Genomic DNA, 19540 nt, shown 5'->3' with positions numbered 1-19540 from the left:
CACCCTACACCATCTTAGTACTGACAGGTACGATTCTGAGATTGAAATGATAGATGCATTTCAAGGTTATGATCTTGAGATCAATAACACCCTCCAACAGCAACTACTGGTTGAAGGGACCAAAACGGTGAAATTTAGTTTAGGCCAGACTGGAATTTCGACTATGGTCTCCCACAACCAGATCAGAGAGTCATCTGATCTAGGATCTACCATAAGTCTGATTGCTTTGGGACTTCTTCTCAGTGGCTGGATCTTAACCGCTGGCATCGCATACATCTCATCTCATTATCTCTAGCCGCTTTATCCTTCTACAGGGTTGCAGGCAAGCTGGAGCCCATCCCAGCTGACTACGGGCGAAAGGCGGGGTACACCCTGGACAAGTCGCCAGGTCATCACAGGGCTGACACATAGACACAGACAACCATTCACACCTACGGTCAATTTAGAGTCACCCGTTAACCTAACCTGCATGTCTTTGGACTGTGGGGGAAACCAGAGCACCCGGAGGAAACCCACGCGGACACGGGGAGAACATGCAAACTCCACACAGAAAGGCCCTCGCCGGCCCCGGGGCTCGAACCCAGGACCTTCTTGCTGTGAGGCGACAGCGCTAACCACTACACCACCGTGCCGCCGCATCACATACATGCTACACAAATACATAACAACACTACATGCCAAGCTGGATAAGATGGTCTGCATCCCTGACAGCTTTAGCTGCAGTAGTGCACGCTTTCTGGCCAGACCACCAGCTGGTATTACCTTTCCAGAAGATTAGGCTTACTAACCCAAGCACTAATACTTCTTTTCTTTCCCTCATTCCTTCTCTTTTCTTGTTTTTATGCATAGGAAATGAAGTATATATGTAGTGTTTAATGTTTAATGTTTTTTTTAATAGATGTGATTCAGACCTAGTTAGATAGAGTGATTACAGTGGGGCAAAAAAGTATTTAGTCAGTCACCAGTTGTGCAAGTTCTCCCACTTAAAAAGATGAGAGAGGCCTGTAATTTTCATCATAGGTATACCTCAACTATGAGAGACAAAATGAGAAAAAAAATCCAGAAAATCACATTGTCTGATTTTTAAAGAATTTATTTGCAAATTATGGTGGAAAATAAGTATTTGGTCAATAACAAAAGTTCATCTCAATACTTTGTTATATACCCTTTGTTAGAAATGACAGAGGTTAAACGTTTTCTGTAAGTCTTCAAAAGGTTTTCCCACACTGTTGCTGGTATTTTGGCCCATTCCTCCATGCAGATCTCTTCTAGAGCAGTGATGTTTTGGGGCTGTCACTTGGCAACACAGACTTTCAACTCCCTCCAAAGATTTTCTATGGGGTTGAGATCTGGAGACTGGCTAGGCCACTCCAGGACCTTGAAATGCTTCTTACGAAGCCACTCCTTCGTTGCCCGGGCGGTGTGTTTGGGATCATTGTCATGCTGAAAGACCCAGCTACGTTTCATCTTCGATGCCCTTGCTGAAGGAAGGAGGTTTTCACTCAAAATCTCACGATACATGGCCCCATTCATTCTTTCCTTTACACGGATCAGTCGTCCTGGTCCCTTTGCAGAAAAACAGCCCCAAAGCATGATGTTTCCACCCCCATGCTTCACAGTAGGTATGATGTTCTTTGGATGCAACTCAGCATTCTTTCTCCTCCAAACACGACAAGTTGAGTTTTTACCAAAAAGTTCTATTTTGGTTTCATCTGACCATATGACATTCTCCCAATCCTCTTCTGGATCATCCAAATGCTCTCTAGCAAACTTCAGATGGGCCTGGACATGTACTGGCTTAAGCAGGGGGACACGTCTGGCACTGCAGGATTTGAGTCCCTGGCGGCGTAGTGTGTTACTGATGGTAGCCTTTGTTACTTTGGTCCCAGCTCTCTGCAGGTCATTCACTAGGTCCCCCCGTGTGGTTCTGGGATTTTTGCTCACGGTTCTTGTGATCATTTTGACCCCATGGGGTGAGATCTTGCATGGAGCCCCAGATCGAGGGAGATTATCAGTGGTCTTGTATGTCTTCTATTTTCTAATAATTGCTCCCACAGTCGATTTCTTCACACCAAGCTGCTTACCTATTGCAGATTCAGTCTTCCCAGCCTGGTGCAGGTCTACAATTTTGTTTCTGGTGTCCTTTGACAGCTCTTTGGTCTTGGCCATAGTGGAGTTTGGAGTGTGACTGTTTGAGGTTGTGGACAGGTATCTTTTATACTGATAACAAGTTCAAACAGGTGCCATTAATACAGGTAACGAGTGGAGGACAGAGGAGCCTCTTAATAAAGTTGTTACAGGTCTGTGAGAGCCAGAAATCTTGCTTGTTTGTAGGCGACCAAATACTTATTTTACCGAGGAATTTACCAATTAATTCATTAAAAATCCTACAATGTGATTTCCTGGATTCTTTCCCCCCATTCTGTCTCTCATAGTTGAAGTGTACCTATGATGAAAATTACAGGCCTCTCTCATCTTTTTAAGTGGGAGAACTTGCACAATTGGTGGCTGACTAAATACTTTTTTGCCCCACTGTCTATGCCCAAATGCCTACAGCCTGATTATACAGTGGTGCTTGAAAGTTTGTGAACTCTTTAGAATTTTCTATATTTCTGCATAAATATGACCTAAAACATCATCAGATTTTCACGCAAGTCCTAAAAGTAGATAAAGAGAACCCAGTTAAACAAATGAGACAAAAATTTTTGGTCATTTATTTATTGAGGAAAATGATCTAATATTACATATCTGTGAGTGGCAAAAGTATGTGAACCTTTGCTTTCAGTATCTGGTGTGACCCCCTTGTGCAGCAGTAACTGCAACTAAATGTTTGCGGTAACTGTTGATCAGTCCTGCACACCGGCTTTGAGGAATTTTAGCCCGTTCCTCCATACAGAACAGCTTCAGCTCTGGGATGTTGGTGGGTTTCCTCACATGAACTGCTCGCTTCAGGTCCTTCCACAACATTTCCATTGGATTAAGGTCAGGACTTTGACTTGGCCATTCCAAAACATTCATTTTATACTTCTTTAACCATTCTTTGGTAGAACGACTTGTGTGCTTGAGGTCATTGTCTTGCTGCATGACCCACCTTCTCTTGAGATTCAGTTCATGGACAGATGTCCTGACATTTTCCTTTAGAATTCACTGGTATAATTCAGAATTCATTATTCCATCAATGATGGCAAGCTGTTCTGGCCCAGATGCAGCAAAACAGGCCCAAACCATGATACTACCACCACCATGTTTCACAGATGGGATAAGGTTCTTATGCTGGAATGCAGTGTTTTACTTTCTCCAAACATAACGCTTCTCATTTAAACCAAAAATTTCTATTTTGGTCTCATCCATCCACAGAACATTTTTCCAATAGCCTTCTGGCTTGTCCACATGATCTTTAGCAAACTGCAGACGAGCAGCAATATTCTTTTTGGAGAACAGTGGCTTTCTCCTTGCAACCCTGCCATGCACACCATTGTTGTCCAGTGTTCTCCTGATGGTGGACTCATGAACATTGGCTAATGTTAATGTGAGAGAGGCCTTCAGGTGCTTAGAAGTTACCCTGGGGTCCTTTGTGACCTTGCTGACTATTACACGCCTTGCTTTTGGAGTGATCTTTGTTGGTCGACCACTCCTGGGGAGGGGAACAATGGTCTTGAATTTCCTCCATTTGTACACAATCTGTCTGACTGTGGATTGGTGGAGTCCAAACTCGTTAGAGATGGTTTTGTAACCTTTTCCAGCCTGATGAGCATCAACAACGCTTTTTCTGAGGTCCTCAGAAATCTCCTTTGTTCGTGCCATGATGCACTTCCACAAACATGTGTTGTGAAGATCAGACTTTGATAGATCCCTGTTCTTTAAATAAAACATGGTGCCCACTCACACCTGATTGTCATCCCACTGATTGAAAACACCTGACTCTAATTTCACCTTCAAATTAACTGCTAATCCTAGAGGTTCACATACTTTTGCCACTCACAGATATGTAATATTGGAGCATTTTCCTCAAGATACGGAGCTCAGATATCAATGCGCTGCCGAAGCGCGCAGAAGGTGTTAGTACGCCTGTCATTATAGTGCGGACTTTCCATAGCACAGAAAATCGCTGCATTTCAATTTGTGCAACTGAACTTGTTTAATATCACTGGTCATATAAACCTATGTAAACAGGAAAAACGTGGAAGAGTTTGGTCGCATCTAACTACAGCCCCAAAAAATACCATTGGCCATACTGAGCCTAGCTACATTGCTAACAGGAGTGACAGTGCGTCTGACTGACTGGGAGGTCGCGCAAAGCTCGGACAGGTACGGAGCAGCTCGTCTCAATTCAGATAAGAGCACATTTCATTATGGAATTACGGTGGACTGTTCCTTTAAATAAATGTTTTTTATCTATATCATATTTATGCCTAATTTGTTCGAATGATAACATGTCATCTGAATTGGGCAAATACAAATCTTGAATTTTTTCTTGTCCCTTTGATGCCCACTTTCTAAATACAGCATCTGCTCTTCCTGGTATAAAACGCTGATTTCCCCAAATAGGAGTGTACTGAGATATTCGACTAGTTTCTTTAGTAAATTTTTGTACTTCAAACCATACTCTTATCATATTCTTGACAATCAGATTAGTGGTTTGTTTTATCAAGTTTAGCACTGTATCAGAGTAAAAATACAGGGGTAACGGCAAATACAAACATTCATCTTCCATTTCTTTCCATTGTGGAACATCCCTTGTTGCAAAATAAAATTTAATAGTCCTTAATTGTACTGCCCAATAATACCATGTATATTTGGACATTTTAAACCTCCATTACTATGTGGTAGGTGTAACAGGGATAGTTGAATTCTAGTTTTGTTGTTTTGCCAAATGAAACCAGAAAATAACTTATTAATTTCCTTTAAAAAACCATCAGGTGGAGACAACGGAATATTCTGAAATAGATACAGTATCTTAGGGAGTATGTTCATTTTTATAATGTTGATTCTACCAATCAAGGACAAGGGCAGGGATGTCCATCTATTAATTGACTCTGTTATTTCCTCAGTCAATGATTCATAATTGGATTTTACAATTGGAGCTAATATGGACCTAATTTTTATTCCCAAATATGTAAATTGATCTACCACTTTAAATTGGGAAGCTTTTCTAAGTGGATTTTCTTTCTCTCTCTCATCGAGTAATAAAATTGAGGACTTGGAGTTGTTAATTGTGTATCCTGAGATGCCACCAAATGTTTTTATTAATTCCAGCAACACAGGAATAGATCTACAGAGTTGTGAGACAAACAAAATAACGTCATCTGCATACAACGCTAATTTATGCTCTGTTTGACCAATTGTTATTCCAACTATTTCAGTATGTGCTCGTACAGCTATTGCTAAAGGCTCGATCGCTAAATGAATAACAGCGGAGACAGGGGACACCCTTGACGGCATCCTCTTTTAATTGTGATTGTCTCGTCTTGTCTCATCTTCTTCCGCTTTATCCGGGACCGGGTCGCGGAGGCAGCAGTCTAAGCAGGGAAGCCCAAACTTCCCTTTCCCCAGACACCTCGGCCAGCTCCTCGGGAAGAACACCGAGGCGTTCCCAGGCCAGCCGAGAGACATAGTCCCTCCAGCGTGTCCTAGGTCTTCCCCGGGGCCTCCTCCAGGGGGGACATGCCTGGAACACCTCCCCAGGGAGACGTCCAGGAGGCATCCGAAAAAGATGCCCGAGCCACCTCAGCTGATTCCTCTCGATGTGGAGGAGCAGCGGCTCTACTCCGAGCTCCTCCCGAGTGACTGTGCTTCTCACCCTATCTCTAAGGGAGCGCCCAGCCACCCTGCGAAGGAAACTCATTTCGGCCGCTTGTATCCGCGATCTTGTTCTTTCGGTCATTACCCAAAGCTCATGACCATAGGTGAGAGTCGGAACGTAGATCGACTGGTAAATTGAGAGCTTCGCCTTTTGGCTCAGCTCCTTCTTCACCACGACGGACCGGTAAAGCGACCCCATCACTGTGGAGGCTGCACCGATCCGCCTGTCGATCTCGCGCTCCATCCTTCCCTCACTCGTGAACAAGATCCCGAGATACTTAAACTCCTCCACTTGAGGCTTAATTGTGATTGGTTCTGATATATTTTTATTTGTTAATATTTCTGCTGGGCGGCACGGTGGTGTAGTGGTTAGCGCTGTCGCCTCACAGCAAGAAGGTCCTGGGTTCGAGCCCCGGGGCCGGCGAGGGCCTTTCTGTGCGGAGTTTGCATGTTCTCCCCGTGTCCGCGTGGGTTTCCTCCGGGTGCTCCGGTTTCCCCCACAGTCCAAAGACATGCAGGTTAGGTTAACTGGTGACTCTAAATTGACCGTAGGTGTGAATGTGAGTGTGAATGGTTGTCTGTGTCTATGTGTCAGCCCTGTGATGACCTGGCGACTTGTCCAGGGTGTACCCCGCCTTTCGCCCGTAGTCAGCTGGGATAGGCTCCAGCTTGCCTGCGACCCTGTAGAAGGATAAAGCGGCTAGAGATAATGAGAATGAATGAGATATTTCTGCTGTAGGGGCGGCACGGTGGTGTAGTGGTTAGCGCTGTCACCTCACAGCAAGAAGGTCCTGGGTTTGAGCCCCGTGGCTGGCGAGGGCCTTTCTGTGCGGAGTTTGCATGTTCTCCCCGTGTCCGCGTGGGTTTCCTCCGGGTGCTCCGGTTTCCCCCACAGTCCAAAGACATGCAGGTTAGGTTAACTGGTGACTCTAAATTGACCGTAGGTGTGAATGTGAGTGTGAATGGTTGTCTGTGTCTATGTGTCAGCCCTGTGATGACCTGGCGACTTGTCCAGGGTGTACCCCGCCTTTCGCCCATAGTCAGCTGGGATAGGCTCCAGCTTGCCTGCGACCCTGTAGAAGGATAAAGCGGCTAGAGATAATGAGATGAGATGAGATGAGATTTCTGCTGTAGGGTTTACATACAACAACTGAACCCATTTTAGAAATGTATTGCCACATCCAAATCTTTCCAAGATATTAAAGAGATAAGGCCACTCCACCTTATCAAAAGCTTTCTCAGCGTCGAAAGATAGGAGGGCCTTATCAGAGGGGTCCTCAATCCTTGAATAACATTACGGACTCTTCTGACGTTATGGAATCCTTGGCGTCCTTGAATGAACCCATTTTATGTATTATACTCAGTAATGTTTCTTGAAGCTGTCTTGATAAAATTTTGCACAAAATTTTGAGGTCAGAATTTAATAAGCTTATTGGTCTCATATTTTCACATCTGTTGTTGGGCTTCCTTGGGTTTGGCAATAATATTATTACCACACCGGTCATTGATTTTGGTAGACTGCCACTTTGGAATGCTTCCAAAAACACTTCTAGTAATGGCTTCAGTAATTTGGACTTGAATTTTTTATACAGATCAATTGGTAATCCATCTGGGCCAGCTGTTTTTCCTGCTTTCATACCATCAATAGCTATGCCTATTTCCTCTTCTTTTAGGTCTGCTTCTAGTTCTTCTACAAGTTCAATAGAAATAGTTGGACATTTCAATTTATCCAAGAATGAATTTTGGGACTGCGGGTCATATTCTACTTGAGATTCATATAAATTTTCATAATATTTTCTAAATTCCTTATTTATTTCAATAGGGTCGACTATTGTATCCTCATTATTATTTTTAATTGAAGCAGCAGTTTTCCTTGTTTCTAACTGTTTTATTTGCCAGGCCAACAGTTTAACGGGCTTTTCCCCTTGTTCATAAAATGTTTGATTAAGCCTGAGCATATCTGAGGCTGCCCTATCTGCAGATAATTTATTATACTCTGCTCTTGAGAGCAGTAATTATTTTTCTACAGCAGGGGTTCTATTCTTAAAGACCTGTTCTTGGAGAGTTTGTATTTTAGATTCTAACTGCTGTCTCTTTTGCCGCAATTCTCTAGTTTTGGATGAGGTATAACTAATTATGTGTCCTCTTAAAAAGGCTTTGAAAGCATCCCACTTAATACCTGCTGTTGTTTCATTTGTGTTATCCTTAAAATAATTATCTATCTCATTCCCGACATACTTAATAAAGTTTTCATCTAGTAGCCATTTCATATTTAGGCTCCATCTAGGTGGATCTTTTACCAGCTTCTTATCCACATAGATCAGACAACATGGACCATGATCTGATATTAGTATGCTACTGTAGTATGTTCCCTATGTGTGGGTGGAGCACAGAGGACAGCAGGACAGAGATCAGGTTCACAACTCGGCTTTATTGCCACACTTTTCAGTCTAACAATATGCAGTTACTTAACACAGACACACACACAACCGGCATCTGGTTTAGGGATGAGCTCCTTCCGCTCTCGCTCTCCCTCCTGATATAGGGCGCGGTCACTGGGAAGACACACAAACACAGGTTAATTGCTCTCAGGTGTAGTGATTCTGCCACTTACCTTCCCTGACTCCGCCCTCCTGTCACAGACCGGTGCTTGACCAAGCCCCCGCTGCCACAGCTACTGTAATAACAGTCCTGTATTCTAGAAGCCAGTGTTGCAGATACCAAAAAATAGTCTATACGTGAGTATGTCTTAAATGTACTCGAGTAGCAGGAGTAAGCAATATCATTGGGTTTAAAGTATCTCCATATGTCCAACAGATTCAACCCTTTAATAAGATGATTAATAATTACTCTACTTCTCTTATGAGTTTGGTCGACACCTGTGGATCTGTTCTTTATTGGGTCCAGTGTGCAGTTCCAGTCCCCTGCTATTATGTAATCTCCTGGGAGAGATGCCAGCATGAGAAGTAGATTTGTAAAAAAGTTGGGTTCATCAGCATTTGGCCCATAAATATTTACTAGATTCAAGTTTACTGAGAGCAAAGATCCCTGGATAATCAAATATCTTCCATATTTATCTTTAATTATATCAGAGACTTGAAAGGGTATTGATTTGTGAATGAGAGTCATAACTCCTCTAGCTTGTGATGTGAATGACGCTGTCAGGGACCAAACAGGAGAGGAGATCAAATGCGCTCAAACCACAGTTTATTAATAACAGGGGAAAAGGGAGTTGGGAGAATGTGTGTGGGTGAAGTCCAGTGGCAGGAGAACTGAGAGGCAGGGATGGCTGGTGGTGACATCTGAGGTCTCCCATCCTAATACTGACTGGACCCAACCCTGCTTAGCTTCTGAGAGCTGACAGGATCAGGCATAGTCAGAGAGGTGTGGCTGTAGGCTGACAGTACTTGGGTTTCAGGCAGTCTCCCAGCAATCAGTACCACAGCAGGCAGGAGTTAGAGAGCAGGACCAGGCAGATGGAGAGGCAGGCAAGCAGCAGGGCTAAGCGAGCTGGAGATCAGGTGAAGGTACAGGAGAGGCAGGCAAGAGGCAGAGTCGACAGAATGGAAGGCAGATCAGGTTACTGGGGCTGGAGAGCAGACAGAGTCAGACGGAACAGGAATTATCCTGTTCCGTCTGACTCTCTGATCAGGAGTCAGAGTAGTTGGAACACAGAGCAGGTTATCAGGCTGAGAGTTGCAGATGATCTGACACAGAAGCTTGGGAGGACTGCAGCTTAAATACACACAGGGGGGAAGCAGGTGATCGGCAACAGCCAATGACAGTCACTGAAAGATAATAAGAGGAAGTGAGTGCGGGCGTGGCCGGTGATGCTGAGTGGAGATGTTACCTGAAGAGAGAAGCCCACAGGTAGGACCATGACAGAACCCCCCCCCCCTCAAGGGACGGCTCCAGAAGTCCCTAGCCACAGATCCACAAAGACGGGTGGGAGGAGGGGGAATACCGGTGGAGGGCCTGTCTGGGGTTGAGTCGTTTGGCGGTGTGGATGTATTCTAGATTCTTATGGTCTGTCCAGACCAGGAATGGGACTACGCTCCCCTCCAGCCAGTGGCGCCATTCCTCCAGGGCGAGCTTGACCACCAGCAGTTCCCGATTGCCTACGTCGTAATTGCGTTCAGCCGGCGATAGCCAGCGGGAGAAGAATGCACAGGGGTGGAGCTTGTTGTCATCCGCAGACCTCTGTGAGAGCACTGCCCCGACTCCCACATCCGAGGCGTCCACCTCAACGATGAATTGCCGCTCCTCATCAGGCAGCCAGAGGACAGGAGCAGTGGTGAACCAAGCCTTGAGGGTGGCAAAAGCTTCGTTGGCGGCCGGAGTCCAGGTGAAGGGCTGTTTGGTGCTGGTGAAGGTGGTGAGGGGTGACACAATGGTGCTGTAATTATGAATGAATTTCCTGTAGAAATTTGCGAAGCCCAGGAACTGCTGAAGCTGCTTCCTGCTCTCTGGTACTGGCCATGAAGTAACTGCAGAGACTTTGGCAGGGTCCATCTGGATGCTCCCTTCTGCCACGATGTACCCCAGGAACCCCACAGACTTGGCATGAAACTCACACTTCTCCGCCTTGACGAAGAGGGAGTTTTCCAGGAGACGACGGAGCACTTGCTGGACGTGCTGGGTGTGTTCGGACAGGGTTTTAGAGAAGATCAGGATGTCGTCGAGGTAAACAAACATGAACTTGTTCAACATATCTCGCAGGACATCATTCACCAGAGCCTGGAATACCACTGGCGTGTTGGTAAGGCCAAACGGCATCACCCGATATTCATAGTGACCGGTGGGGGTGTTGAACGCGGTCTTCCACTCGTCTCCCTCCCTTATCCGAACCAGGTGGTAGGCATTCCGGAGATCGAGTTTGGTGAAGACCGTGGCTCCCTGGAGCAGCTTGAAGGCGGAGGTAAGCAGTGGGAGAGGGTATCGGTTCTTGATGGTGATGTCGTTGAGACCCCTGTAATCGATGCAGGGGCGCAGGGATCCATCCTTCTTTTCCACGAAGAAGAACCCAGCGCCGGCGGGAGAAGAGGATGGACGGATAAGGCCGGCAGCCAGAGAGTCACTGATGTAGGCCTCCATCACCTTCCTTTCCGGGGCGGACAGAGAGTAGAGACGACCCTTGGGTGGTGCAGTGCCTGGGAGGAGATCAATGGCACAGTCGTAGGGCCAGTGAGGAGGCAAGGAAGTGGCCTTGGTTTTACTGAATACCTCCTGAAGGCTGTGATAACACACTGGGACATTAGTGAGGTCGGGGGCAGAGCTGGCAGGTGGAGTACGGGTGTTTAGGATGGCGGCTCGTAAGCAGGTCCGGTGGCAGTCCGTGCCCCATTCTCTTATCTCTCCAGTGGCCCAGTCGAGGTGAGGACTGTGCTGGTGGAGCTATGGATAGCCCAGGATGAGAGGTTGGCCGGGGGAACGGAGCAGGTGAAATTGGATGGTTTCATGGTGGTTGCCTGACAGAGTCATCGGAACAGGGGCAGTGAGGCGGGTGACGGTGCCAAGGAGATGGCCATCCAGCGCCCTGGCTGGAACGGGAGAGGATAGGTGATGGCTTCGCAGACCCAACTGGCATGCAAGCTCAGTGTCCATGATGTTAGCCTCGGCGCCAGAGTCCACCAGGGTGGCCAGGGTGTGGGTGGAATCCAACAGACAAAGGCAGACTTGGAGCATAGGTTTCTGGCTGGTGGAGGATTGGATGGTCATTGAGCCCAGCCGGGCCCCTCCTATGTCCGGTGAGCTCGTCGCTTTTACTGGGCAAGAGGCAGCACGGTGACCGTCACCCCCACAGTACAGGCACAGATTGGAGGTGATCCGACGCTGGCGCTCTGCTGGGCTGAGGGAAGCACGGCCGATCTCCATGGGCTCTGACTGGTCTAGAAGGCTCGGCGGAGAAGCAGCAGGAGACGTAGAAGGGGCTGGGTTACTCCATGCGCTGGTGACTGGCTGATTCTGGCGGGCCCTCTCTCGTCGACGGGTCCGGACCCGGCGGTCAACCAGGGCAATGGCCTCATCGAGTGTCGATGGTTGTTCGTACAAGACCAAATTGTCCTTCATGTAGTTGGCCAGGCTGTGCAGAAAAGCGTCCACCAGTGCCTGCATGTTCCAATTGCTGCGCCGGGCCAAGGTCCGGAAATTGATCGAGTAGTCAGCCACTGTTTGTCCGCCTTGGCGAATACTCATCAGTCCTCTGGATGCCTCTACTGACGACGAGCCCAGGTCGAAGACCTTGGTCATCTCCGCTGCAAGCAGGGAGAAGGAGGCACATGCCGGTGTCCGGCGTTCATACTCTGCAGTCCCCCACAGGCGTGCGCAGCCAGTCAGACGAGTGATGACGAAGGCCACCTTCGCTGCCTCCGACGCGAAGGTTCTGGGCTGCAGGTCGAACAGCAACCGGCAGCTGGTCAGGAAAGCACGGACTTGGGAGGGATCACCGTCAAAATGCTCCGGACTGCCGACCTTGGGTTCCGGGGCATCGAGTGTAGCAGGAGCACCTTCCAGAGCTGGAACATCAGCAGCGGGTATGACGGGGGCTGATGCAACAAGGGGCTGCAGTGGTTGACTCAGAGGAGCAGGGGGTGCTAGGGTGGTGAGCAGCTGGAATGCTTGGTCCAGTCATTGTTGCTGTTGCCCAAGCTGGATCAGGGCTGTAATGTCAGCAGACATCCGATTGACCTCCCCTTCGGTGCGCTGCAGCCGGTCTAGGCCAGAGGGTTCGGGCGCTGACTCCATGTAGTGTTCAGATCGTTCTGTCAGGGACCAAACAGGAAATGAGATCAAATGCACTCAAACCACAGTTTATTAATAACAGGGGAAAAGGGAGTTGGGAGAATGTGTGTGGGTGAAGTCCAGTGGCAGGAGAACTGAGAGGCAGGGATGGCTGGTGGTGACATCTGAGGTCTCCCATCCAAGTACTGGCCAGACCTGACCTTGCTTAGCTTCTGAGATCTGATGGGATCAGGCATAGTCAGAGAGGTGTGGCTGTAGGCTGACAGTACTTGGGTTTCAGGCAGTCTCCCAGCAAGCAGTACCACAGCAGGCAGGAGTTAGAAAGCAGGACCAGGCAGATGGAGAGGCAGGCAAGCAGCAGGGCTAAGCGAGCTGGAGATCAGGCGAAGGTACAGGAGAGGCAGGCAAGAGGCAGAGTCGACAGAACGGAAGGCAGATCAGGTTACCGGGGCTGGAGAGCAGACAGAGTCAGACGGAACAGGATAATTTCAGGAGTCAGAGTAGTTGGAACACAGAGCAGGTTATCAGGCTGAGAGTTGCAGACGATCTGACACAGAAGCTTGGGAGGACTGCAGCTTAAATACACACAGGGGGGAAGCAGGTGATCGGCAACAGCCAATGACAGTCACTGAAAGATAATAAGAGGAAGTGAGTGCGGGCGTGGCCGGTGATGCTGAGTGGAGATGTTACCTGAAGAGAGAAGCCCACAGGTAGGACCATGACAGACGCTGCATAGATGTTTTCCTGCCATCTCCTACTTATCCTTATATTGTCTTCTTTTAAAGTGTGAGTCTCCTGTAAAAAGACGATTTTTGAATCCATGTCTCTTAGCTTATTCATTACTTGTTTGATTTTCTTAGTTTTTTGTAAACCTCTACAATTCCAGGATATACATTTAAGTTCTACCCTTTGAGACATTCAGAAAGTTACTCCACAATGGTCCCTTAGTAAAAGTAACATGACTGAGAAGTTCAACACATTTAACCATTAAAACATACACTGAACTTACTAAACCATGAGAAAAAATGAACCCCATTTCCTCAACTGAATGAGAAGCCCCCCCTTAGCTTATGCTGCTTCCAGCTACGCACTTATGGATAGATCCCTGGATCAATCCTATTGGCCTTCTTGTTATGAAATACACAAAAGAGAAAAAAAGGGAAATCATAAAACAATCAACCCTCCTTGTTCCTTGCTACAAACCTGCAAGAATAAACACACCTAGGTATGTATAGTGTATGTACAAGCTTCGTTAGTTACCAGGATGTAATACACTGACATCTCTTTTAGCCTTAACATGTAAATTAACGTTATTCAGAATTGAAATAAAATAGATGAATAAGAAAATAAGCCTGAGGGCAGTACTCAATAGAGTCGCACCATAAAATGAAAAAAAAAAATTGAGGGCAACTCTCTGTTGGAAAGAGATAAAAAATTATCTTAATGTACAGTCCCTCTTGCCGTGTGTGTGATCTTACATCTGCCATTATTTAACTCCCATTGTGCGCTCAGTAACTGTTCATTCATTCCTCCAGCTTCTTCTTTGATCTTGTTTACAAAGTCCTGCGCCTCCGTCTGTGTATTGAAGGTGTGTGTTTGCTCTCTGTAAGTCACCACCAGCTTAGCTGGGGGCATTATGCCATGTCTGAGTCCCAGGCTCCACAGCTGCTGTCGCACTGTGTCATATTTTTTCCGTTGTCTGTGCACTTCAGTTGCCAAGTCGTTGTAAAATCGGACGTGCTTGTTCTTGTAAAGGACATCTTTCTTCGACTTGGCTCCTTTCATCACAAGTATTTTCTGCTTGTAGTTCTGAAACTTCATTATTAAAGTTCTCGGTGGCTCTTCAGTGTCCCGTCTCGGTCCGACTCGGTGCGCACTTTCCAACACTATTGGGCTTTGCAGAGGGGCCAGATCTAGCGCCTCTGGTAGCCAGCTCTCCAGACATGAGCAGGGATCCGGGACCTCCACTCCCTCGGGCAGATTTACTAACCTCAGATTATTCAGCCGTGATCTCATTTCCATGTCGATAATTTTATCTTCCAGAGTTTTATTCCTTTTTTCCAGCGTCTGAACCATCTCTTTTAACTTAGTCTGCTCGTCCTCCACTGTGGACAGCCGTATCTCCGCTTCTGTTACTCTTTCAGTACAATCAACCAGTTCTTTCTTCGTTTCTTCAATTGCGGTCAGAATTCCATCCAATCTGGTCGAAAAGTCGGACCTTAGGTTGTTTATTGCCATCCGTATTTCTTCTTTAGCCCCACTGAGCTCACTTCCACATTGCAGCTGCTGTGTTGGAGTTAGCTTCTTTGCTAGCACTGCGCTCCATGCTTTGCGTCCCGAAGCTAATTAACTTCACCTGCGTTGTTGTTTTCCCTCTGTCCCTGCTCATTTTCCCAGTGTTTGGCATCACCTTGTCTTATTCAATGTTCGCCTGTACTCTTTCAAGGTCTAATTTGCAATTTACATCAGGATTTGTTCAAGTTCGTAGCGGAGCGGAGTTGGATGTGACTCTCTAGCTCACGGCCATAACCGGAAACCAACAGTAGGTCATTTACTACTTTAACCAGTGCTGTCTCTGTGCTATGATGAGGTCTAAATCCTGACCGATACATTATTCCTATGTAAATATAAGCATAACTGCTGTGCCACAGCTTTTTCAAGGATCTTGGAGATAAAGGGGAGGTTTGATATTGGCCGATAATTGGACAGCTGACTGGGATCAAGGTCAGGTTTTTTAATCAGAGGTTTGATAACTGCTAGTTTAAAGGATTTGGGTACATAGCCAATCGTAAGAGAATAATTTATTATTTTTAGAAGCGGTTCAATTACTTCAGGTATTATCTGTTTGAATAGACATGTAGGTAAGGGATCTAGTTGAGGCTAGATGCCAAGATTAATGAAAGTAATTCAGTTTCTTTGAGGGGAGTAAAACATTGTAATTGATGATCTGATACAGTTATATTGTTAACTACAGGGTCACTTACATTGTCTGACCTTAAATTAGTAGTTTGAATTTTTTGTCGGATATTCTCAATTTTGTCATTAAAAAAATTCATGAACTCGTTGCTACTACATACTACAGGTGTGCATGTGTCTATAGTGGACTTATTCCTGGTTAATTTTGCTACAGTATTAAATAGGAATCTAGGATTATTTTTGTTATCTTCTATTAGGGAGGAGAGATATGTTGATCTCGCAGCACTAATAGCTTTTCTATACTTCAGGAAGCTCTCCTTCCATGCTAATTTGAACACTACCAATTTTGTTTGATGCCATTTACGTTCCAATTTTCGAGTGATCTGTTTTAATGTGCGAGTGTCATCATTATACCAGGGTGCTAATTTTTTTTGTCTCTGACCATTTTCCTTTTAAGAGGAGCTACATTATCTAAGGTATGGCAGAATGTTGACTCTAAGCATTCAGTTGCCTGATCAAGTTCTGCAGGGGCTGACAGTGACCTAATCAAAGTTGATAATTCTGGGAGATCATTTATAAAGCTCTGTGCAGTAGTTGATGTGAATGTACGTTTAATACAATAGCGTGGTGAAGTGCATATATTATTACTCAGACATATTTTGAATGAGATGAGACAATGATCTGAGATAACTTCAGACTGTGGAAGTATGACTATATTTTCTACGTTTAACCCGAATGTTAGTATTAGATCGAGGGTGTGACCACCATTATGGGTCGGTCCTATGACATTCTGATTAATCCCTACTGAATCTAAAATGGACACAAACACTGTTTTCAAAGGGTCTTCTGGGTTATCGAAGTGAATATTAAAATCTCCGACAAATAAAGCTTTGTCTAAGGAAATAACCAGATCTGAGATAAAATCTGCAAATTCAGAAAGAAACTCAGAATATGGCCCCGGGGGCCTGTAAATAATGGAATTAACTGGGTAGACTTACTTTTCAAGGCTACATACATTATATGAGTATGAAGAACTTCAAATGTATTAAATTTATAACCAGGTTTTTGTGTTACACCTTGATAATCATTATAAATAACCGCAACACCTCCTCCTCTGCCAGTTTGACGAGGCTGGTGTAACTGTATCCAGGAAGACTCACGTCATTTTAATGCTATATATTAATTTGGCTTAATCCATGTTTCAGTTAAACATAGTACATTAAACTCCTGATCAGTAATGAGTTCATTCACCATTAGCACTTTAGATGTAAGAGATCTAATATTTAATAGCCCCACCTTTGGATCAAAGGTGCTGGAAGCAGCTGTACAGTCAGTATGATCTAATTTTATATTGATTAGGTTACTGGAACAAACTCTCTGAATATTTCTACCTTTTTGTTTAACTCGGGGAACAGACACAGTCTCGATGTAGTGGACCCTGAGTGACGACTCTGTGCAGCTAGCAGATAGTCGGTTTAGCCTGTTCTTCTGCTCCCTGGCCTTGGCTTTGGATTGTCAGAAATTATGAAGCAGCTCCAAACTTAAGTATACCACCCCTATTGAGTGATTCAACCATCCCCTGAAGAGGATGCTCCAGAGGGTGGTGGAAGAGGATGGGCAGAATTGAGACCTGCTCCCCTATATCCCGTTTGCCATCTAAGAGACACCTGAAACCTCCACTGGATTCACCTGCTTCAAACTACTCCTCTCCAGAAAAAGACTCAGTGGTCTGCTCAATATGGCCCATGAAGTCTGGGAGGAGCAGCCCTCCCCATTCCAGACGTTAGTGGAATATGTTCAGGGAATGCAAGAATGGATCAACAAAGTGACCCCCCATCATCAAGGAACACATGTTGGAAACCCAGTACTGGGTCTATGATCGACTGGCCCAGCCCTGAGAATTCCAGCCAGGCGATGGAGTGCTGCTGCTGGTCCCTTATACCTTCCAAGCTGCAGGAGCTCAGTGAGCTAGTGGACCTGTTTGGAGATGTGTTCTTGGTAAAGCCAGGGTGGATTCACCTATTCCTCCACAACATAAAGACAACCCCCCCCCCCAAGGGATTGTCATCAGGAAACATCCCTACTGTGTCCCAGAGTCCTGTCAGCAGGCTGTCAAAGAGGAAATTGACCTGCTGAGGAATGGGATCACTGAAGAGTCTGTCAGCCCCTGGTCCAGCCTCATAGTTGTGGTTTCAAAGCAGCCTTTGGATCTGCAACAACTTCCCGAAGCTCAACCAGGTCATGGACTTTGAGAGGTACCATATATGAGGATAGATGACCTTGTGGATCAACTTGGGAGCACATCTCCACCCTTGATCTAACCAAGTCATACTGTCAGGTAGCTCTGATCCCAGAAACTCATTTGAAAACAGCCTTTTCTACACCCTCAGGACACTGGGAGTATAGAGTCCTCACATTTGGCCTCCAAGGGGCACCTGCAAGATTCCAGTGACTGATGGACCTTGTCTTGCAGTTTCACAACTAGTATGCAGTAGCATACCTCAACAATGTCATCATCCACTCCTACACCTGGGCCAAGCACCTCCAACAGCTGAGAGTGGTACCACTAGAAGAGCTCTGGAAGGTTGGGTTAACTGCAAACCCCCACCACTTGGAGCTGACCAAGGCACAGTACCTAGGCTACTGCATTGGAAGAGGACTACTTAGGCCCCTTGAAAGGAAAATTGATGTGGTGAAGGAGTACCCCCAGTTGACCACCAAGGGACAGGTACATGCCTTTTTGGGGCTGGTGAGGTATTATAGCAGATTTATCCCTAATTTCACATCCCTTTTGCCCACCCTCTCTGACATGATGAGGAAAGGCCAGCCTGACCAAGGAAAATGGAACACCAAGGATGAGCAGGCATTCCAGACCCAAAAGACAATCCTCACCAGCTCTCCAATCCTATGCAACCCCAACTTCCACCAACCCTTCATTGTGTAGATGGACACATTGATAACAGGCCTGGGCGCAGTGCTCTCCCAGACCTTCAATGGAGAGAAACACACCATACTGTACATCAGTCAGAAATTGACCCACACTGAACAAAGGTATTCTGCTGTGGAGAGAGAAGCCCTAGGCATCAGGTGGGCCATCACAGAGTGTCACAACCCGGAGGCCACAGGAACAGATTGGACCCAATGAGCAACTACTAGAAATTCACTGAGGCATACCTGATGAACAGGCTTGTGAGGATAACAGGCAGGAAGCAAGCGCAGCAGCACAGTCCGAAAATCTCTCAGCGAAATCCCAGGAAGACTGAGCAAGGGCAGAGTCACAGATGATAATCCCAGAAAAAAAATGGAGCTGGGAAAAAATAACAGAGTCCTGAGTCAAAGTCCCAGTAACAAAACCCAAAAATCAGCAGGCAAAAATCTTAGTCCAAAAACATAATCCAAGTCAGGAAACAGACCGTGAACATGAATGTGAACATGAACTTAACCAAACTTATGGCAAGTATTTGTCCACATTGAGTAATTCTCCTTGGTGTGTTTATATAGTGGCTACTGTAATAGCAAATGCCTATCAGGTATGCTCACGCAGCGTGGGGAGAACGGGAAAAATGTGGAGTGGAGCGCAAAGGTGCAGGTCAGGATTTGTAAGTTCCAGGCTAGATCATGTAACAGAGCTCATGTAATGTCATCAATGGATGACATTTCACACTCATCACTGATCACGCATCCCTCCAGTAGTTGTCACAAGCAAAAAACTAACATAACTAACTAACTAACATAACGCTCGTGGCAGAGGGGGCGTGGTCAAGCGTTGGTCTGTGACCGGAGGGCGGAGTCAGGGAAGGTAAGTGGCAGAATCACTGCACCTGATGTCTGTTAATCTGTGTTTGTGTGTCTTCCCCAGTGACCGTGCCCTATATAAGGAGAGAGAGAGAGCCAAGGAAGGGAGCTCTCTCCCCAGCGAGACGGATGATGTGTGTGCATGTCTGTGTGAACTGGGAGAGTGTGAATGCTGAAAAGCTGCTAATAAAGAGTTTTTGAAAACTCAGTTCTGACCTGCCGCACTTCTGTGCTCCACCCACCCGCTCAAAGTGTTACAACGCTGTTGTGTTTTTTGTTTTTTTTT

At 46.1% G+C, this 19540-nt stretch overlaps 1 protein-coding gene across 1 annotated transcript in view; it reads right to left on the bottom strand.

The window, feature by feature from the left end:
* Positions 1–13252: 13252 nt before the first annotated feature.
* rilpl2 (Rab interacting lysosomal protein-like 2) overlaps positions 13253–19540 on the bottom strand; it is a 58054-nt gene continuing 51766 nt past the window's right edge. The window contains exon 4 of the mRNA XM_060906857.1: positions 13253–13338. Coding sequence (XP_060762840.1) covers positions 13323–13338 — 16 coding nt within the window. The 3' untranslated portion in view covers positions 13253–13322. The remainder of the gene's footprint in view (positions 13339–19540) is intronic.

Source organism: Neoarius graeffei, chromosome 24, assembly GCF_027579695.1.
Source record: "Neoarius graeffei isolate fNeoGra1 chromosome 24, fNeoGra1.pri, whole genome shotgun sequence".
NCBI lineage: Eukaryota > Metazoa > Chordata > Actinopteri > Siluriformes > Ariidae > Neoarius > Neoarius graeffei.
This window is presented reverse-complemented; position numbering and strand designations above follow the sequence as displayed.